This window comes from Pipistrellus hanaki, assembly GCF_964339955.1.
Source record: "Pipistrellus hanaki genome assembly, chromosome: 1".
NCBI lineage: Eukaryota > Metazoa > Chordata > Mammalia > Chiroptera > Vespertilionidae > Pipistrellus > Pipistrellus hanaki.
In genome coordinates, this window is record NC_140503.1 from 117368998 (window position 1) to 117392558 (window position 23561).

The following is a 23561-nucleotide window of genomic DNA, read 5'->3' on the forward strand; positions in this document are numbered from 1 at the left end:
TACAATAACTGAGTCAATGATTTGACTCATGTACATAAAACCAGTGGAAAATGTAGCAAGTTTAACATCTATAAAGAGGGTTTGAGCCGGGACTGGTTTGGCTCAGTGGATAGAGCGTCTGCCTGCGGACTGAAAGGTCCCGGGTTCGATTCCGGTCAAGGGCATGTACCTTGGTTGCGGGCACATCCCCAGTGGGGGGTGTGCAAGAGGCAGCTGGTCGGTGTTTCTCTCTCATCGACATTTCTAACTCTCTGTCCCTCTCAATTCCTCTCTGTGTAAAATCAATAAAATATATTTAAAAAAAAAAAAAAAAAAAGAGGGTTTGATTTTTTTAAATATATTGCTCAATTAACCTCCTGAAATCTTGCTCTTAAAGTCTTGGTCAATATTTTTTTTTTAAATGTAAAATAGGCATTTGCACTTTCTTCTGGTACTTTTCTCATTTTCTATATTTAAAATTTTTAATCTGAAATTTATTTTAGTCTAGTTACTTTTCTCCAAATACATATCAGAAAATTTCCACTGTTTTTAATTGACCTTTTCTTACACACATGAAATATCACCAATATCAATTTCTAGAATCTTATATATATTTGGGGTGTTTGGGCATTTTCCATTCTATTCCAATCATTTATCTGTAAAAAAAATACTTTGTGAAAGTTAATACCACATGTTGATAGCTAGAAGAGTAAACCTGTATTTACTATAAAAATTTTTCTTAATTTCATCACAACAATGAAAGATAACATGTAACTGAATTTTAAAACATATTTGGTTGTAAAATTGATAAACACAGGAAGAACACACATTTTGACAAAGTGAGTCTTCTTAATCAGGACCACAGCCATCTTCCCACTTCAAAGTTCCTTCTGAGGTTCCTCCATAAAGAACATAGGTGCACATTGATATAAAGCGGTTATTGGATTTTATCCAAAGAACTATTAGCCCAGAAATTGATCGGTTATGGGAATTATTTCTCTCACTATGCATTTTTCTATAGCATGTAACATTACAGTGTAAAAATGGGTACATCCTATATAATAGCTTTATATGCACAAAGACTGAATGACCAAATGGCCAATTGCTATGATGTGCACGGACCACCGGGGGGCAGACGCTCAACTCAGGAGCTACCCCCTGGTGGTCAGTGTGCTCCCACGGGGCGAGCTTCACTCAGCCAGAAGCCTGCTCAAGGCTGGCAAGTGCAGTGGGATGCCGGGAGACTCTCCTGCCTCTGCAGCAGCACTAAGGAGCAATGAGCAGGCAGTTGGTAAGGAGCTAGGGGTCCTGGACTCTGAGTGGATGCAGGGTAGGCTGAGGGATTTTGTGCACCAGGCCTCTAGTCTAATATAAAATGCTGTGTATACTTAATTTTGTTTCCATTATTGATATGTACAATAGTTATATCACTTAAAAATTGTCAGTCAAGTGCCCTGTAGAAGGAATTGTGAGTGGGTCTTTTTGTTTTTGCTCATAAAGTTGGTCTGAGGGCTAGACCCAAGTCAGGTGTTCCCTGGAGAGGAGCTGTGGGGCCCCGGGAGGAAAGTCAGCCCAGCGCCCTGGCTGACAGGAAACTGCCCTCCAGCTGCTGAGCCAGAACCACCCACCTCCTCCCAGTGGACCCCAGGCCCCCAGCCTCCCAGTCCCCATTACCTGCTCATCCTGTCCCTATCATTCAGGCCACTTTTCCTGAACAATAGGATTTGCTTCACTTTCCGCACGTTACCCACTCTGGCTGCCTTGTGGATTGCTCCCATATCTTTTTCTTTTTAAAAAATATATTTTATTGATTTTGTACAGAGAGGAAGGGAGAGAGATAGAGAGTTAGAAACATCGATGAGAGAGATTCATCGATCAGCTGCCTCTTGCACACCCCCTACTGGGGATATGCCTGCAACCAAGGTACATGCCCTTGACTGGAATCGAACCTGGGACCCTTCAGTCCCCAAGCCGCCGCTCTATCCATTGAGCCAAACTGGTCTCAGCCCATATCTTTGTCTTGAAAGAGAGGCCTTTTGGCTCCCACACCACTGCTCCCAGGTTGGGTGGGGGAGTCCATGGCCGCCATGCGGGGACTTCTCAGAAAAAAAACAAACACCTTCTTCATGGCAGAGAGTCAGGGCTTCAGAGAAGCCTCACCTTCCCTCCGCTTTTCACTTTTTGCGCCTCCTGAGCTCAATACCAGCTCTCTAGCCAACCACCTCACACCACAGCTTTCAAGCAGGGCAGTTTGGCAGTTTAGCATCTCTCCTCTTGGAATTATAGTAACCAAGCAACGGCCTCTGACATCACTAGGCATGTGCGTAGGGCCTGTGGTCAAGGGTAGCCAGAGCCCATGTGCAAGGCCCAAGTAACTCAAATCCCAGAGACTGCCTGGTGGGTGTGTCTCCCTGGTTAGAGCTTCAGCCCAAGCACCAGAGGGTGGCAGGTTCCATAACTAGTCAAGGGCATGAACCGAAGTTGCAGATTAGAGTCCTGGTACCCAGTCAGGTGCATTCCAGAGGCAGTCCACCAAGGTCTCCTTCATATTGACGTTTCTCTCTCCCTCTCTCTCTCTCTCTCTCTCCCTGCACCCCTCCTCCCTCTCTTCCTTCCACAAAGAAACAATTAATGGAAATAATATTCTCAGGGAGGATTAACAAAAATTAAATTTTTTTTTAAAACTCAGTGATTGCCTGTGGGCAGGTGTGGGTTCTGTTCAGCTTAACAATAACCCACAACCTTCGGACCAACTAAGTGTGTGGGTTCTGTTCAAACACCTCTGGGAGTTGGCCAAGTGTTTGCAATAGTTACCCCAGTGAGAAAGCAGTCTTTGCCTAAGACCAGGGCTAAGGTGGTGTGGAACTTCAGGACAGCCAAGGTCTGGTCCCCCAGAAAACTCCCCTTAAAAAATCTCTAACTCTCCCAGTTCCCTAGTTTATCTGTTCCCCACCTCTCTGGCCCCAGCCAATCTCCAGGTAATTTAGCGGAGGCAACAACAGAAGGATGTTTTCATGGTTTCAGAGATGGTGGCAATGTGTGTCTGCAGGTGCAAATTTATGAGAAACCAGTGCCTGTTCTCCAGATGAAAGCACCTTTCCGCAGGCCTCTTACTCCTCCCCCTTTGGCCCACCTCTTACATTACACTGCATTTCCCCCAAATATATCTTTAATCAATCCAAGATTTATTTTGGAGTCTGGTGTTCACATTTAAGAACTTCCTTAAAAAATGGCTATTCACCTGCCCCAAACCACCTTTTCTCACCTAGTTTAAAATGTCACTTCACTGTGCATTACTAATACTCTCTGGTTGTTTTCTGTTTTTTTGGGGTGGTCTGTTTTATCCATCGAATTGCCGGCTTCTTTATGCATCTGCACTGCACGATTTTAACTTCTTTATAAAATGTAGTATTTTAATTTCAATGTTCCCCCTCATTATTTTTCTGTCACCTCCTGGCAATATTTATCTTGAAATTATTTGAAATTAAGTTTTAATCAGTATTCCAAGTTAAAAAAAAAAAATCTTAGTGAGATTTTAATTAGCTTGAGAATTAACTTTAACTGACAGTATATTCAGATACATATGTCTCTCAATTAATTTAAGTCCTATTATGTTTTTAGCTTTCAGTAGTTTTTTTTTTTAATATATATCTTTTAAAATACTCTTAGAGAGAAACTTCTGTTGCCCCACTTATTTATGCTTTCATTGGTTCCTTCTTAGATGTGCCCGGACTGGGATTCAAACCCACAGCCTTGGAATACCTGGACCATGCTCTAACCAACTGAGCTCCCAGGCAGGGTGATACTTTCATTTTTGGATTTTTGTTTTTTGTGGTTGTTGCTGACACTATTAGTGATGTGGTTGGTGTTTTCCTTGTAAATCCTGTCCACTTCACACATATCAGGGATTTTCCATTTTTTATTGTGATGGAATATTTTCCCACTATCATTATAAATGATTATAAGTATTTGTACAACTGACAATCTGATTGAAGAAGTTTTCAAGCTATAATTTTGTAACTGGTGAAGGAGTTGACAGTTTATGGCAGTTTTGCAGGGAAGGCAAACTAGATGGTAAAGATTTCACCAGAAATCTTTATTGAGGAATTTTATGATGTAATATTGAGGAATTTTATGATGCAGATGAAAAAAATAAAGTAAAATGCAAGCAAGAGGGGTTGTTTTTATTGAAGGGTAAGATAATTGTTTTTTAAAATGACATAAAATATCTATCTTTTCCTCAAATCCCATTAGCCACATCCTTCAGTAACGCGCTTACTGAGCTTATCATCTTCACCGTTAGGAAGCCTCTTATGCTCCAAACATGTTCCATATTCTTTAAGATTTACAAAGTTAAAGTCTAAATACTCGTTTCCCCTTGCTTTCATCTTTCTCTATCAGCAACTCCTGTCTTTCCATCTTTATTCTATTTCTTAGGAAGGTAAAATAGGTTGACTCCATATTCCACAGTAACTGGTATAAACATGTAGTTCTTAATCCAGCAATTCCAATTAGACTACACCTGCTATGGTGGATGCGATGCATAGGAACAGGAGCAGGCACACAGCAACAACTAATGCAAACCCAGCTAACTCAGAACTCACCACATTCCTACTACATTTTCTAATGAGTTCAGGAGCTAGCCAAAATGAAAAATAACAGAAACCAAAACTGCATAAAATGCACCAGGAAAATGTGAACCTTTGGTAAACCTTACAGCAAGACAAATACATAGGTTTTAATTTAGGTAACGTATTTTCCGGCGTATAAGATGACCCCCTAATTTCACAGTGAAAACATAGGTTTAGGCCTATATTCACTGTATAAGACTACCCCCCACTTCCGAGGCAACACCAGTTTTTTTTTTAATAGACCGCCTCTCTGACTCTGGCCAATCTGAGCAGGCCTTTTACTAGAACACAGTGTAGCTTCGGGTACAGAACATGTATAATTTGCATGCATAAAAAGCCTGTGTAAAAGTCTTATACAGTGAATATAGGCCTAAACCTATGTTTTAACTGTAAAATTAGGGGGTCTCTTATACGCCTGAAAATACGGTAGTTATTCTTCTGTTGCCATTTATTGCCATTTTGTTCTTTGATTCAATAGTTTACAAAATTGCTTGGAATGAAAACTCAGAAGCTGAGTGCCTGGATCTTCCGCAAAAATTGCTGCTGGTGAAAGGTCCCTGCTGAGGGACAAGTGCCTTCATTGGTAAAAGAACGATTAACCAAACCAACAAGAAAAAATTCTCAGGACGACTCAGCTATTAGACCAACTCTTCTTCTTTTTTCTTTTGTGTGTGTGTGTGTGTGTGTGTGTGTGTGTGAATGATTTAAACTATGATCACCAAGCTTTTGCCTCCTACAGCAGCCCAATTAGAAAATGATCTACTGTACCCTATTTGCTCCTCAGATTTACAGGAGAGGCTCTCTGTAGTGACATGTGAAGAGAAGGCCGACATTCCTGATTCAGCCTACAGTGAGGATCAGAGACATGACCCGGCTACAGAGAGGTAGGAGGCAGTCACCAGGACTCCTGGTCAGTGGACCCTAGTGTTTCTCAATGGACCAGATACTCAGAGTAAATGTTAGGCTAACTCTGAGTTTCTGTGTTTCCTTGGTCAAATGAGCAATCGGAATTTAAAAATTCCCCATTCCCAGATTTTTGTAGAACTAATATTGGACCTAGAGCAGATGCCCTGTAGAAAGATGTTGCTTGGAATCCTCATGCCTATTGAAGACTCAAATAATGCCCTGGTTCAGCCTCCCTGCACACCCATTTAAGTTATGCTAATGGAATTCATAATATGTAAACTAGTATTTGTTTTGTGATGAAAAATGACTGAGAGATGGATGCCTTACCAATCCCTTAGCAAAGGTTTTCCAATTCCAGTTCAAAGGCTGACATTAATGTGTTTTCCCTGTAAGAGTAACCAAGAAACATGGGTAACTCTTTTTGGAAATGATTCATTCATTCTCTGGGATGTGCAAAATCAGGGCAGGCTTGAAAATGACCTGAACATTGAATGTCCTTGTGAGCCAACACACAGATCCACCAGCAGGAGGAAGTCCTGGCTGATGGGATGTAAAGAGAAGTTTGGTCCAAGATATGGCTAAATGCCAAGCAATGCAGACCTAGCAATAAACCTTAAGCAGCAAGATTTAAACATTCTATAAATGAACAGACATGAATGGCTACACATTCTAGCAGGGACAAACTTCACAAATTTGCTGGAGGCAACTTACTAAACAAAACAATGACAACCCTCTATAAAGAAAATCAACTCCATATTGCAACACTAGCTGAAGTTCAATAAGTTTAGAAAGAAGAAAAAAAAAAAGATTAGAAAACAAATAAGAAAGTGTGGCAAGAAATAAAAACTATCTCCTCGAGATGTTGAATTTATCATAGACTTAAAAGCATCTGTTGTGAACATGTGGAAGTCATGTTTAAAGAATTAATGAAAGAACCAAGATGGTGGCATAGATAAACACCTATACTTGCTGCCTCTCACAGCCACATCAAAATTACAACTAAAAGGCAGAACTATCACCCAGAACTACAGGAAAGCTGGATGAGTAGAAGTTCTACAACTAGAGTTTTGTAGAAAGCGCATTAAGACTGGTAAGAGGTGAGGAGGCACGGAAAGTGCTGGCACCTGGATGTGCTGCTCTTTTATTTATTTATTTATTTATTTATTTTTCTTAAATATATTTTATTGATTTTTCACAGAGAGGAGGAGAGAAGGATAGAGAGTCAGAAACATCGATGAGAGAGAATCATCGATCAGCCGCCTCTTGCACACCCCCCACAAGGGATGTGCCCACAACCACGGCACATGCCCTTGACTGGAATCGAACCAGGGACCCTCCAGTCTGCAGGCCGAAGCTCCACCACTGAGCCAAACCGGTCCCGGCTATGCTGCTCTTTTAATTGGGAGGGAGATACAAGCTTACACTTGCTCTGAACTCCAGGACTGGGACTTGGACCCAGACACATACGGAGAGAAACTGGACTGTCTGGCATTGGGACTGGAATGTGAGGGCGGCTTTCTCTCAGAGGTGCTTGCAGTGATCATTGTTCTTGCACATAGGCATGGGATGCAAAGACCTAGGGACCGCTCCGGTGCAGGGCTGACTGGCAGCCATTGCTATTTGCTCCACCCTGGAGATTCCCAGAGATCCCGCCCTACCCAATTTACAACCCTACCCAAACTGTGCACATCACCTTTTGCATATGAATGGCCTGTCCTTTCTCTGCCTAAAAACCTGTCAAATTGCAGCTGGCTCAGAGAGCCCCAGAACTTCCAAAAGAAGGCCCAAGGCCCAGCAGCAGCAGCCTGCCTTGCTTCACAGCTGAGCCTCGTCTGGCCACTTCCAAACCCCATACAAAGAGGAGGAATCTGCAGATGTCTTTGTAGCTACTGCTGGCATGCCCAAACAGTGGCTGACCTTGCACCTCCTTGGAGATCCAAGAGCCAGTGTACCCAGTGGTCAGAGTGAGACCATACCAGATTACAACTCTCCACATCCATAAGAGACACACTCAAGGAGCAGACTCAGCGAGCACCAAAATCCTGCTGTAGCAAGTCCTGCCCGATAAGGGTGTCTCCTGTGCAACAATCTTCCAGTATAGACACAGCTGGTCATCACAGCCAATTGGCCTGGAGGTCCATTCCCCACAGTGATATCAACAGCAATTAAGGGTTAACTACAATAAAACTGCAAACAACCCACAAAGGTATGTACCAAGAGCATCCACCTCAGTTGACTGGGGAGGCTGAGCCACTGAGCCCCATAGGAAACCTACCACACAAGGCCACTCTATCAATCAAGGAGACTTAGCAGCTACCCAGTACATAGAAACAAACACAAGGAAGCAGCCAAAATGTGGAGACAAAGAAGTCACAAATGAAAGAAATGGATAAAAGCAAAATACTGGATATAAAGTTCAAAACCACTATTATAAGGTTATTCAAGAATATTCTAGAAACCTCCAAGAAATTTAGTGAGACCCTCAAGGATATGAAAAAGGACCAACTAGAAATTAAGCCTACACTGACTGAAATAAAGAATAATATACAGAGATCCAACATCAGACTCGAGGATCCCAAGAACCAAGTCAAAGATTTGAAATACAAAGAAGCAAAAATACCCAACTGGAAAAGCAAAAGGAATCCAAAAATATGAAGACAGTGTAAGGAGTCTCTGGGACAACTTCAAGCATACCAACATCCAAATTATGGGGGTCCCAGAAAGAGAGAGAGAGAGCAAGATATTGAAAACCTATTTGAAGAAATAATGACAGAAAACTTCCCCCACCTGTCGAAAGAAACAGACTTACAAGTCCAGGAAGCACAGAAACCCCAAACAAGAGGAATCCAATGAGGACCACAGCAAGACACATCATAATTAAAGTGCCAAGGGCAAAAGAATATTAACCCTTTGCACTCCGCTGTCCCCTCTCAGGGGACATTGGAATTCTAGCATATCACTCGGATGTCCCCTCTCAGGGGACATTGCAGTTTATTAGTGATTACGGGGAATTGAGTTATTTCAACGCACTCCGCCGCAAAGTAGCGCCGAGTAGCTGGTAGCCAATGTCCAGAATGGTTCGGAGTGCAAAGGGTTAAAAGTAGCAAGAGAAAAACAGTTTCCTACAAGGGAGTACCCATATGACTGTCAGGTGACTTCTCAACAGAAACTATGCAGGCCAGAAGGGAGTGGCAAGAAATATTCAAAGTGATGAACAGCAAGAACCTAAAACCAAGATTACTCTACCCAGCAAAACTATCATGAAGGTCAGATAAAGAGCTTCACAGGCAAGAAAAAGCTAAAGGAGTTCATCACCACCAAACCAGTATTATATGAAATGCTGAAGGGTATTCTCTAAGAAGAGGAAGAAGAAGAAAAAGGTAAAGATAAAAAATTATGAACAACAAAGTGAAAATAAAGATATATCAACAAGTGAACCTAAAAGTCAAATGAATAAAAAAAAAATGAGGAACAGTACAGATTGGTGAATGTAATAGAATCAGGGGCATGGAAAGGGGGCAGACTGACAATTCTCGAGGGGGAAGGGGTTGTGGGGGTGGAGGAAGAGACTGGACAAAGAGCTGACACCTATGGATGAGGTCAGTGGGGGTTGGAGGGAGGGAAGGCCTGGAGTGGGGTGGGAACCAGGTAGAGGGGAGCTATGGGGAGAAAAAAGAGGAATATCTGTAAAAATCTGAAAAATAAATATTCTTTTTTTAAAAAAGTCAAAGCTGAGAAAAACTTCTTAAAAATAAGAGATAAATAACCTATCACCAGCCGAAACCGGTTTGGCTCAATGGATAGAGCGTCAGCTTGGGGACTGAAAGGTCCCGGGTTCAATTCCGGTCAAGGGCATGTACCTTGGTTGCAGGCATATCCCCAGTAGGGGGTGTGCCGGAGGCAGCTGATCGATGACTCTCTCTCATCGATGTTTCTAACTCTCTATCTCTCTCCCTTCCTCTCTGTACAAAATCAATAAAATATATTTTAAAAAAATAAATAACCTATCACCAAAGGAGACCAAAATTTTGATTAATAGCTAACTTCTTTCCAAAAATAATGTTAAGTATATCCAGCATAACATATTCAAATTTATTTTAAACAAAAAACTGCCAGTCTAGCATGGCTCATTGGTTGAGCTTTGACCTATGAACCAGGTCACAGTTCAATTCTCAGTCAGGATGCATGCCAGGGGTGCTGGCTGATTTCCAGTAGATGGCATTCAGGAGGCAGCCAAACAATGATTCTCTCTCATCACTGATGTTTCTCTTGCTCTTCCTTCCTCTCTGAAATCAATAAAAAATATATATTTTTTAAATCTTTAAAAAAAATAAAAAGTCAGTCCCTGTATTATGCTATACCCAGCAAAACTCTTTAAAAAAGGCAAATTAAAGATATTCCCAAGAAAGACTAAAAATATAAGATAGCAGTATAATATTGTATTGTTGAGTTCTAATATATAAAGATATTACAAATGACAATATAAGCACAAAGAGAAGAAAATGCTAAAATATAGTTAATCCATGTTACTAGAATTAAATTTGTATTATTTTGAAGTATACTGGGATAAAGTGATGTGTATTATCATCCCTAAAGCAATCACTAAAATATAACTTAAATAAAAGAGGAACACAAGAGACCTGTTTAGCTATGAGAAAAACAGAAAACAAAAAATGAAATAGCAGATATTATAAACAACTATATCAATATTAAACATGAATGAACCATACCCAACTGAAATAACAGAAGAGATTGTCAGAATGGATTTTAAAAAGGCAAGATCCAGCTGATAAAGGACTTGTAGTCATAGTATGTGATTTCTTAAAATGCATAAGATAAGCAACAGTGCAATATACAGATGGTGATGTACTGTAGAACTGTATATCAGAAACCTATATAATTTTACTGACTGATATCACCCTAATACATTCAAAATTTTTTTTAAAACAGAAGACTATAAGAAGTACTGTATAAGATATAGACACACTGAAACCCTCAAACACTGGTGGGTGGAATATAATATTGTTGTATAGTTATTTTGGAAACAATTCCTCAGTGTCATAAAAGTTACCATATGACTGACCAACTTTAATCCCAGAAGTCTAGCAAGAGAAATGGAACACAAATACACACAATGGCATGTACACACATATACACATACACACACAAAGAGGGAGAGGGTGGAAGGAAAGAAAAGAGAAAAAGGGGGGCGGCAATAGAAAATTAGGCAAATGAACACAATTAATGAATCTCTGTCAAGAGTATATGGAAGTTATTTCTATTATTCTGTTAACATTTCTGTAAGGTTGAAATTACATCAAATTTAAAATTATTTTTTTAAAGGGCACAAATAACATGTAGCAAGTTCCTGTAATCAACATCCTCAATGAAGACATATAAGGCTTAAAAGTTATTAGAAAACTGCAGGTAATTTTAATAAAATCACTTCAAGAATATAATTTGGTTAAATATAAAAAGCAATAAATATTCTAAAATAATTTTTCTATTGAGTTAAATAAATTTGTAAATCCTGTAACAGCATGTTCATATTCACAAAATCTGAACAAAAAACAAACACAATTTTCCATTTCTGATACAGTGTAATTCAAAAGTTCATTTTGAAGGGGACTGAGCTTTTTATCTAATTTTACTTTCAATATCAAGCATCATTATATACTTATTCAAAATTGGAAGTGTCATTTTTTAGTTAACAAGACTGCAGTCCTGAAATAAATTTCATTAGTGACCATGATAATGTTAAAAAAAAAGGGGGGGGGGGAGAGGGGACACAAAAATGCAAGGTACATTTTTAAAAGTTTATAATCCATTAAATTCTGATTGTACCTTTACATTTACAATTCACTATTTTTAAGATTTTTTAAAAAATACAATTTTATATGTGGACAATCTGGAGCATAATTAAGTGTATCTTAATGAAGTTTCCACAGATGTATGTAGAAATATGGTTTACCAGCAGCCAAAAAGCTTCATTTCTTTATTAAAGATCAATGGTACTACCTAGAAATGAGGATAATTCTTCAACAATATCATTTTTTCTAAGTAAAAAGACTTCCAAGGAGCTCAAGGCACAATTTTATTCACATCTAGTAGAATAACCCACCATAAAATCATTATTTATGTGCAACTAAATAACTGATGGACATTTCTCAAACAAGCTGTTTCAATCCTGATAGTTCTTTATTTTCTTTAACATAGTTGCTATGGATTGCTAATTTGCAATAGGTGTCATCATGAGAATAACCAAAAGTAGATAAATGTGACAAAAGGTTGACAAAGTGTTTCACACCCTTGAATGATACCAGGTCAAGAATGGGAGAGAAGTGTTGCAAAAGGAGAGTACTGCAATGCTACTTATATTCTTGCAGTAAAACCAGCAACTGGACCCATTTCAAGAGAGATCACCTCAATTCCAATTTCTTCCCCTCAAGAACAATTTGAATCTCTTTGGCATCCAAAGTCTCATAGGTCAATAAAGCTTCTGCTAGATTCTTGTGCTCTTTTGCATGAGTCTTCAAGATATGTTTTGCTCGTTCATATGAGTCCTAAAATAGAAAAGCAGATCTATAAGAGGCAAAAAAAACCCCAAACCTTAGGAGAAGCAAAAACCATAAATGAGAAAATAAAAAATAAAAAATCTATGTACTCTAAAAATGTGAAATCAATTTCTATTATAAAAATAAAAGCATTTAAAATTTTTACTTATTGATTTTAGAGGGAGAGAGAGAAACATCAATTTGCTGTTCTACTTATTGATATATTTATTCATTGGTTGATTCTTTTTTTCTTATTTAATCCTCATCCGAGGACATGTATAGTTGTGTGTGTGTGTCTCTCTCTTTCTTTCTCTCTCCCCCACTCCTCTCTCCTTCTTTCCCCTCCACCCCAGCCTCATCCCTTCCACTCTTTCTAATAATCAGTGAAAAAAATACCCTCAGGTGAGGATTAACAAATAAATAAATAAATCATGGTTGAAATAGTGCACCTATTATTTTTATTATCTTTATTTCTAAAGAACAAAAGGGTTCAGTTGTCATTTGGTAAGCACCCAACTATTTAGGCACATTATGACTAAATAAATAAATGTAGAAAAATATGATAATTACCTTCAGAAGGATTCTGATTTCTTGTTCAATAGCTGATTGTGTTTCTGGACTTAGTTTCCCTGTATCACTGTAGGTCATAACTCCAAGCTAAAACAAATGGGAAGAAATTGAACAGAAAATAAAACAAAAACTCCACAAATAAAACCTAACAGAGGAAGTACCATCCTATACATAAGAAAACCAATTTCATGGGGAAAATTAAGAAATTCTATATAAAATGGCCTTAAGGGCAAAGAAATTTATCATTTTTCTGAAAGTATAACACTAAAACTAAAATGTGAGCAAGACAGAAAATTTGAAATCATAAGTATGCTTGTGAGCGCCTTCTTAGAAATCTTGGCAGCTATTCCAAGTCCAGAAATCCACAATTCAGAGTATTAGAATTGCTTCATGGAACCACAGTGATAATGCAAGAAAGTGAAATACGTGAAAAGGGTAAAATATGGCAGGCTCAGCAAGTATATTTTTTACGTCGTATGAATAGAAACGGCTAAAGAATTTGTCTTATTATTTTGTTAACTCATGAATGAATAATTGTTAGTGTTCAAGTGGCTAGAATGAAAACAATACTCAATTACCCAGAAAATAAAATTTAGTTTCGAACAGTGGTCGACAAACTCATTAGTAAACAGAGTCAAATATCAACAGTACAATGATTGAAATTTCTTTTGAGAGCCAAATTTTTTAAACTTAAACTATATAGGTAGGTACATTGTTATTAACTTAATTAGGGTACTCCTAAGCTGGCCCTTGCTAAAAACTCAAGGGGCCAAAGAGCCACAAATGGCTCACGAGCCACGGTTTGCAGACCACTAGTTTAGAATAAGATAAGATAACTCCATTTGGAATGAGACAGAGGAAAGTAAATGTTATCAATTTATAATGAAAACCCTCTCTCAAAAGACATTTGGCACATATCATTTAAGACATAAGGAACAATAACATTAGCCAATACCTTTTCACTCATTCCAAATTTGGTAACCATCCACTTTGCTATTTTAGTTGCATTATCAAAATCACTGGAAGCACCTAAAATTTAAAAATAAAGATAGGACTCATTTAAAAAATATCTTTAAACCAACAAACACAATTTGAACTAACGCCATTTTTACAACCAACCTGTTGTAATATGGTCAGTCCCAAATATAAGCTCCTCTGCCACTCTTCCTCCCATACTAACATCCATTTGTGCAAGCAGCTGAGCCCTGGTTTCATTCCACCTGTCATTCTCAGGCAACAGGGACACCTAGACAATTGAAAAACAGAAAAAAATTTCAGAGAGTTTTAGAACACCTACATTAATAACTAGAATTATCATCTGGCCCTCTCACCTTACTTAATATTAATACCATGATGCTGAAAGCCCAAAGATTTTTATTAGAGATGACCATCAGGTGACTGATGGAAAAAACAGCCATTTATAAAATAAGGAAAACTTTATAAATGTATTTATAAGGCAAAATACATTTTATAAATAACGTAGATAAAGCTGATATAGGACTCTTCTATCCTCTGTTGCACAAAAATGCTTAAAATCTCTACAATTAGAAAGATATGAGAACAAAATTTGTACTCAATAAGAAAACTCTTAGAAAAACTACTGAGTCAGTACATAATTTCTTTTGTGGGAGGAAAAAATGCAATTACATAATTAAGAATTACAATTTGCTGCTATTCCAAAATTAAATTTCATATTGAAATATATAGTAATATCAAGGATATTCTTTATTAAAAGATAAATTTCACAAGTATCTCTAATTTCAAGATGGTTCAGGATGTTAAAGAAAATATCAACAGCCCTAGTTGGTTTGGCTCAATGGATAGAGCATCAGCCTGTGGACTGAAGGGCCCCGGGTTTGATTCTGGTCAAGGGCACATGCCCAGGTTGTGCAGATGTGCAGGAGGCAACCAAACAATGACTCTCTGTCATCACTAATGTTTCTATCTCCCTTTCCCTTCCTCTCTGAAATCAATAAAAAAATATATTTTTTTTTAAAAAAAGAAAAGATCAACAACCCTAGGTGGGTTGGCTCAGTGGATAGAAGGTTTCTATTTCAGTCAAGAGCACATGGCAGGTTGCAGGCTCAATCCCAGTGGGAGGCGTAAAGGAGGCAGCCAATCGATGTTTCTCTCTCATCATTGATGTTTCTATTTCTCTATCCCTCTCCCTTCCTCTCTGAAATCAATAAAAATATATATTAAAAAATATGTAAGAAAATATCAAGAAATTTAGCAAGTAGCTGAATGTTGTTTTAAGGGGATTTTATCAGCAATTTCATACATATGCTTCCGGAAAGTGCTATCTGAAAGCAAAGAAAAACTGCAAGATACTCACATGCCCAAGTGTTGGCCCTCGAGGCATGATTGTAGCTTTGTTGATAGGCATTGCATCTTTAGTGTAATATGCAATAATAGCATGGCCAGATTCATGATATGCAGTGATGGTTTTGTTTTTGTTATCGATTTCCACACTTCTACGTTCAGGCCCTAAAAGCAAAAAATTAATCAGGTTAAATGCTCCTGTTTTGTTTAAAAATAAGTACAATTGCACAATACACATTAACTACAACAATGTGAACTGAAAACCAAAATTATTAGAACTATCATCTTACTCTCATAGCCAAAGGGAAAACTTATATTTCTAGAAAATAAACTTTCAATTTAAAAGGGATGTCTTATCTAACCTATTTTGAAGCCAATTCTTGAGTTACAATAAAAAATACTAAGAAATATATCCCAAATGTCCATGTATGCCAAACAAGTATCCAATATAACAGAGGCAATATGCAAATTGACCATCACACCCTCAAAAGATGGCTGCCTATGATCAAGCCAGCAAGGGGGTTAGTGAGGGACGACCAAACAACTGACCAGCAGGCTGCTTAGGGTGTCCAGGCCAGTAGGGGGGATAGTGAGGGATGATCAAACAATTGAACAGCAGACTGCGTGGGGCAACCAAGCCGGCAGGGGGATAGTTGGAGACAACCAGGCCAGCAGGGGGAGACAGCTGGGGAAAACCAGGCCGGCAGGGGGTTAGTTAGGAGCAACCAGGCCAGCATGGGGGGACAGCTGGGGAGAACCAGGCCGGCAGGGGGGCAGTTAGGAGCAACCAGGCCAGCATGGGGGGTAGTTGGGGGGCAATTAGGCTGGCAGGGGAGAAAGCCAGTAAGGGGCAACTAGGCTGAAGAGGCGAGGCACCAGACCAGCGGGAGTGGCGGGTTGAGGGTCAATTAGGTAGGAGCGACCAAGCTGGCAGGGAGGGGGCAATTGGGGATGACTTGGCCAGCAGCAGGGGACAGTTAGGGCTGCTGGCCAGGTCATTTGCACAGGTCATCAAAGGCAGGCAGGCAGGTGAGTGATTAGGAGCCAGCAGTCCAGTATTGTGAGAGGGATGTCTAAGGATAGGGCCTAAACCAGCAGTTGGACATCCCGAGGGGTCCCAGATTGGAGAGGGTACAGTCTGGGCTGAAGGGACACCCCCCCCCCCCCCCCCCGGGCCCGGTGCACTGGGCCTCTAGTAATTATATAGTCTACATTTATCTGTGAGAGGCCAAACTGTTTTTGCTACATCCAAATATATATTTTCATGTCCCTATATGTTTGTTTTTATTTTTTGTTGTTAATCCTCACCTGAGGATATTTTTCCCATTGATTTCTAGAAAGTATAGAAAGGGCCCTAGCCAGTTTGGCTCAGCGTATAGAGCGGCCTGCAGACTGAAAGGTCCCAGGTTCGATTCCGGCCACATGCCCGGGTTGTGGGCTTGATCCCTAGTAAGGGGCATGAAGGCAGCCGATCAATGATTCCCTCTCATCACTGATGTTTCTCTCTCTCCCTCTTCCTTACTCTCTGAACTCAATAATATATATATATTGATTTACAGTAAAAAATACTAAGAAATGTATCCCAAATGTATCCAAAATATATATTTTAAAGAAAGTATAGAAAGGAAAAAGTTGAGGAAAGTGTGAGAAGAAAATAGAGGAGGAAAGGAAGAGGGCGCAGGAAGAAAGATAGAGAAAAACATTGATGTCAGAGAGGCACATCGATTAGTTGCCTCCCACACCTGCCAGATTGGGGCCTGTGATCTACCCAGTGTTTCCCAACCTTCTCTCATGATGAGAATCACCTGGTGGAGTTGTTAGAACACAGATTCCTGAATCCCAACTAAGAAGTGCTAAACTAGAATTTTTGGGAACATATAGGTAAAATTGTATACTTAACTAGTGCTCTAAGACAGATTTTATATACAGAGCACTAAGTTAGGTATGCAATTTTACCTATATGTTCTCAAAAATTCTAGTTTAGCACTTCTTAGTTGGGATTCAGGAATCTGTGTTCTAACAACTCCACCAGGTGATTCTCATCATGAGAGAAGGTTGGGAAACACTGATCTAACCTACAATACAGGTGCATGCCATTGACTGGGAATCAAACCCTCAGCCCTTCAATATTCAAGCCAAAATTCTAGCCACTAAGAAACACTGGCCAGGGCTATCTTTGTTTTTTGTTTTTGTTTTTTTAATAACCTCTCAAAATGAAGATTTATTCTCTAACATACTGAATAGTATAAAACAGGAAAAAAAGAAAACCTACCCATTAAAATTTTATCTTTGGAAAACTCAAGTTCTTTCATGGTAACCATTTCTTTTCCATCAACAGCTGCCTTTAAAGCAGCTTGGTTCACAAGATTCTCCAACTCTGCTCCAGAGAAGCCAACAGTACCTCGAGCTATGATTTCTGGATCAACAGCTGTATAGATATAACACAATATATTAAAGTCAAAACAGTCAACAGAAAGTTTGCCAGCAAGAACTCAAATTCCAAAAAAATAAAAACAGCCATCCTGAACTATAATTTAAAATATATATCTTAATTAAACTAAAAAATAAATTTATTTTAATAACTTCTAAGGGAATAAAGTCAAAATAGTTATAAATATAAATATAAAACTGCCATTGGGACAAATAACAAAAGCTCTTAAATTTAAATAACTTTGTGAAAAAAATAAAGAAATGTCGAGTTATCTGATCATTTAAAAACCTTCAGTTATGGCCTACATCATTAGTGGCCTAATAACAAATCAAAGAAGCATAATCGTAAACATATCTTTTTCTAAAATTTCATTTTGCAATACTTTGGACATAAAAACTCCCTTTATTATGGAAAGCTTATTTGTGTTTATTTTCACTTGATTCAGTTATCTTTGAAAATACTGCAGCTGTAATAGCTGCATTTATTACTCAGGTTGGTCTATGATTTTTCGTTTCCGTGTGCTTTGTTTTACAGGTGATTTTTCCTTCCTTGACACCAAAGTGACTATCTCATGAAATACTGTGGTCATAATGTGCAGGTGTTTTTCCCTATTATTTCATATTTTACATTCATCTTTAAAAACATACATACATTCATCTTTAAGTATTATCTATCTGAATATTCAAAAGAAAACTTTCATGAGAATCAGAATTCAAAATGATAAAATCTTCTGCATATGCAGTAAGTATGAAATGGACTTTTTTTTTAAAGGACTATAAATGAAAGAAAAAATGACTTACAAAGGAACTGACATTGCTTAATTAAGACATTGCTTAATTAAGAACCACTAACTGGTGGATTGGCATATTACCATTTTATGGAGATAACAATGTTTGTATCATGGAATAAGACTTACACTGATCAAATTTTATTTTATTGAGATACCATTTCAAAATTTCTGTTCGACCTCTTACATCTGGCCTTGGAACTGTAACCTGCATGTCAAAACGACCAGGACGAATTAAGGCACTAAGAGGGAATACACAAAGAAAATGAAAATTAGTAAGGTGACTATGTTGAAGGCAAGCTAAACAGGACCACCACACTAAGGAGAGGTTGGAAAGGCAATGCAACCAGAGGTTAAATGCAGTTTTGAACATAAGTATTCAGATAGTTCCTTATAAAACATGGCTCAAATAAGTTTTAATAAATGTGTGCCTACAGATAGCAGACACCCCTCAGAAACAAAATGTACAAGTCAATCAGCCAGGGAACAGATAATTCTATACCAGTCTATTAGAGTCTCAGGCAAAGACAAACTATTAGATGAAACAAAAATATGAATAACTTCTATAATAAAATCAATAAAAATTTAAAATTATATTAAATTTTATATATTATAAAAAGTTTTTGTGACATATAAGTTATCCAAAGATCCTTTTAACAGCTTTATTGAGATAACTTACATATTACCAAATTTAAAGTAGATAAGCCAGCATGCTTTCTCCCTCTTAAGCATTTTCCCTTCCCCCAGGCTCCTCTGTATTTCTTTTTCCTGCACTCCAAGTGCCCTTCTTTTTGCCTCCATGACTCCTTTCCTATGCCCACACAGCCCAGCTAGCTTACCTTTTCTATCTTTGTAACTTTCTGAATAAGTTTTTCTCTTATAATTTAAAAAATAATGGATAATTAAAAGCTCTTTAATATTTCAGAATTCTGTAACCATCACCACAATCTAATTTTAGAAATGTTCATGACCCCTCAAAAATAAAACACAAAAAGCCCATATCCACTGGAAGTCACTCCCCATTCTCCCCAGCCTCTGGCAACCATTAATCTACATACTTTTTGTTGCCCTGGATTTACTTATACTGGACATTTCATATAAAGGGAAGCATATATGATGTTCTGTGATTGGCTTCCTGCCATTAGCATCATATTTTTAAAGTTCATCCATATTCCAACATATTGAAATACCTCACAAAAATTTTCTTTTAATACTTACTTATCTAATGCCTCTGGGAAGTTTGTGGCTCCTATGATGATAACTCCTTCATTGGGTTTAAAACTATTAAAAAAAAAAAAACAGTATCTTTTCACTAAAAATTAAAACAGCACACATATATAAATGTTCTACATAAAACTACTTATCATTAATCTTAATAACAGCAAAGAAAAAGGATTGGTATTTTTATGCCCCAAATGCTATCTCTGTTTTTTAAAAGAAACAAATATTAGCCCAGTATACTTTACTACAACTGCTAATATATAATCACCAAATCATCTGTGATTATATACCCACACAATTGTTTATTTTACTTAGAGATGACTTGACACAAGAAGATTGGGGTACCTGACTACATTTTTGAAAAATTATTTTATTTTTAAGTTTACCAATCCAAATTGTGTGCTCCTAAACTTACTATTTGGTTCCAGAATGTCTAATATGACTTTAAGAAATATTTTGCTTCTTTCCAAGCAACCCCACCTCTTGCTTTTTATATTATGAAAACTGATGCAAGTTTTCCTTCCGCACCAGGCCTGGAGACCATTGCCTCCTCTCCCAACCCTACCTGGGGCCTTCGAGCCCCCAGATGGGACAGGGAATTAGGGGTGGGTGGTGGCAGACGCAATGCCTTTTCCAGAGAAGCCAAGGGCCAGCCCCCTCCTCAGGGAAGGCGGCCAATCTCCCACACCCCCTCCCTCCCCTAGGCCAGCAGGCCTCGATCAGCCCACTGCCTTCCTGCCACAGTGGCAGTGAGGGAAGGAGGGGGAAGGCGGGGAACCATGCAGTGATGGTGTGCTGGTGTCTGGGGTACGGCATCTGTTCCTTCCACACCCGGCCCAGCAAACATCACCTCCTCTCCAACTCCACCAGGGCCTTCAAGGCCCTGGGCTGGGACAGGGAACCAGGGGTAGATGGTGGATGTGGCCCCTTTCCCAGGGGGCCAAGGGCTGGCTCCCTCCTTGGGGCTGGTGGCCAAACTCCCGCTCCCTGTCCCTCCCCCTGGACAGCCCTCATTGCCGGCCAGGCCTAGGAACCCACCCATGCACAAATTTGTGCACTGGGCCTCTAGTAATAAATAAAAAAGGTGCAACTATCATCAACTTAAATGAGATGATATATTAACTACGCTATTAGAATTAGAAACAATACAATCCTGAAAATAGCTTGTCTTGACTTTTTGCATGACTTTTTCTGTTGCCTACAAACATAGAATGTTATTAAATATATTCCAAAGACAGAAGATTCAATTACCCATCCATTTCAGCAAGAAGTTGATTTATAGTCTGCCTTGAATATGGATGCATTGGAGATTCAATTCGCTTCCCACCAACAGAATCTAATTCATCAATGAATATAACACAAGGAGCATTTGCTTTTGCTTCCCCTAGGAAAACAAAAAAGATTAAAATTTTAATGAAAATTCATATAAATATTAAAAACCTGCAAAATTGTCAAAACCCAACAAAAAGATATTAGGGAGAAAATACACCAAAACAGATTTTGTTATTTCTTTTTTATTTTTTCCCCCCACTGATAAAGAACAACAGCCTCAGGGGACTCTTTCCCCCTCCCTACATGGGTACATGTGGGAGCATGTACTTGTTCTTCAATAAATTTCACCTTTCCTAAAAAAAAAAAAAATAAAAAAAAAGAATAGCCTCGGAAGGAAAAAAAATAATTAGATCATAGAGAATGATATATATTAAAAACCATTGTAGCCCAGATGGTTAAGTGGTTAGAGCATCGGCCTGTGTACCAGAGGATCAAGGGTTCAATTCTCAGACAAGACCATGTACCTGGGTTGCAGGTTTGATCCCCAGCCCCAGTCAGGGTATGTGCAGGAGGCAACCACAGATAGATGTTTCTTTCTCTCTTCTCTCTCCCTATAACACTCCTTTTCACCTTCTCTAAAAATCGATGGAAAGCCCTAGCCAGTTTGGCTCAGTGGCTAGAGCGTTGGCCCGTGAACCAAAGGGTCTGGGTTCAATTCCCGCCAAGGCACATACCTCGGCTACAGGCTCCCCCCTGGCCCAGGCTCTGGTCCGGGCATCTGCAGGCGGCAACCAAATGATGTGTTTCTCTCACATCAATGTTTCTCTCTGTCTTTCCCTCTTTCTTCCACTCTCTCTAAAAATCAATGGAAAAATATGGAGGATTGAAAAATAATAAAATTAAATATAAATTGATGAAAATAATATCCTCTAGTTATGATTAACAGATAGAAACAACTGTGTATTCACTCATTCTTCCTACTTGTTTCAACTAGTTTAACCTCAGGTTTGAGGTTAATTACATACTATAGAAATGATAAACTAAATAAAAAAACAACAAAAAGACCCAGCTTTTCTGCAGCACCCAACTACATCTAACACTTCCATTAGCTATAATACTTAGACTGTATTTGGGGGGAAAAGTACAATTCTGTTTTAGTTCACACATGAAATTCTCTGAAACCAGCCCGGCCAGCATAGCTCAGAGGTTGAGTGTCAACCTATATACTGGGAGGTCACAGTTCAATTCCTCGTCAGGTCACATGCCCAGGTTGCGGGCTCAATCCCCAGGAGGGGGCATGCAGGAGGCAGCTGATCAATGATTCTCTCTCATCATTGATGTTTCTCTCTCTCCTCCCTTCCTCTCTGAAATTAATAAAAATACATATTTAAAAAAAAAAAAACTCCCTGAAACCAGAACCCCCATATAACTTTGTTCAGCTGAATAACAATCTTAACTAGCAAAAAAAGGGAGAAAACAAAACAAAACAAAACAAAACAAAAACCCCTCTTCCCCTGAAATTAAAAAAAAAAATTAGTATTGTATAAAAGATAAATTTAAACATACTAAAAAGATTTCTTATGCGGCTGGCTCCCACACCCACAAACATCTCATCAAATTCTGATCCAGAAGCATAATAAAAAGGAACATCAGCTTCTCCAGCTACAGCCCGGGCAAGAAGTGTTTTTCCTGTTCCTGGTGGTCCAACTAAAAGAATTCCTATAAAAAAAATAAAATAAAAAGTATACAAGAATAATTGAAATTAAAAACAAAAACAAATTCTGATACACATCTTAAAAAATGAATAATTTATATAACATTGAGGTTACGAGCACATCAATGACCAATATTTTGAAACACAGCAAAATATATTTCTCTCTACTAATAATTCACTTCAGGATCTTCTCCATAACTCATTTTCTTGTATCATCTAAATACTGTTTACGTATCAACCATAGACAGGACAAAATCTTGGGGGAAAGAAATATAAACTTATGATTAAGCAAATAAGATTCACATAAAACAGTTTAAGAGACTAAACAACAAATGCAATGCATCAACCTTGAACTGATATACCTTCATAAAAAAAGCACATCATTTAGCCCAGCCGGCATGGTTCGATAGTTGAGCGCTGACCTATGAACCAGAATGTCATGGCTTGATTCCCAGTCAGGGCACATGCCCAGGTTGTGGGCTCAATCCCCAGTAGGGGGCATGCAAGAGGCAGCCGATCAATGATTCTCTCTCATCATTGGTGTTTATCTCCCTCTCTCCCTTTCTCTCTGAAATCAATAAAAATATATGATTTTTTTAAAATTCTAGGGGCATCTGTGGAAAATTTGAAAAATACTAGAAAGTTCATGAAATTAAGAAAATAATGTTTAGTTTTATTCAATAGAATAAATTTTTATTTTCATTTAGGACAATGTCCTTACTCTTAGGTGATGCATAACAAAATATTCAGATGTAAATAAAGTAGTTAATGTCTACAGCTTTCTTTCTAATTTTTCTGTATGTTTTAAATTTTCATAACAAGTTTTTCATGTTAGGATAATAGAATTTCCTGGTTTACATAACTTTTTCATCTTTCAGACTATCTTTTAAAAAACAAAATTGTATTAATGCTGTATATTAAAAATACTTTTTTTTTTAAATACACTAGTATTTTTCTATTGATTTCAGAGAGAAAGAGAAAGAGAGAAAGAGAAACATCAATGATGAGAGAGAATCATTGATTGGCTGCTTCCTGCATTCCCCCTACTGGGGATTGAGCCCATAACACAAGCATGTGCCCTTAACTGAAATTGAACCTGGGACCCTTCAGTCCACAGGCCCTTGCTCTATCCCTTGCTTTAGCCAAACCAGTGAGAGCTAAAAAAAAACGCTCT

General features: G+C 38.4%; 1 protein-coding gene across 1 annotated transcript in view; it reads right to left on the reverse strand.

Annotated features, from left to right (window-relative positions):
- Window positions 1–11695: 11695 nt before the first annotated feature.
- YME1L1 (YME1 like 1 ATPase) overlaps window positions 11696–23561 on the reverse strand; it is a 73520-nt gene continuing 61654 nt past the window's right edge. The window contains exons 10-19 of the mRNA XM_084868638.1: window positions 22240–22392; window positions 20653–20785; window positions 19399–19461; window positions 18310–18422; window positions 17235–17390; window positions 14976–15127; window positions 13760–13886; window positions 13596–13669; window positions 12641–12727; window positions 11696–12079 (exon numbers count right to left, since the gene is read on the reverse strand). Coding sequence (XP_084724764.1) covers window positions 11936–12079; window positions 12641–12727; window positions 13596–13669; window positions 13760–13886; window positions 14976–15127; window positions 17235–17390; window positions 18310–18422; window positions 19399–19461; window positions 20653–20785; window positions 22240–22392 — 1202 coding nt within the window. The 3' untranslated portion in view covers window positions 11696–11935. The remainder of the gene's footprint in view (window positions 12080–12640; window positions 12728–13595; window positions 13670–13759; window positions 13887–14975; window positions 15128–17234; window positions 17391–18309; window positions 18423–19398; window positions 19462–20652; window positions 20786–22239; window positions 22393–23561) is intronic.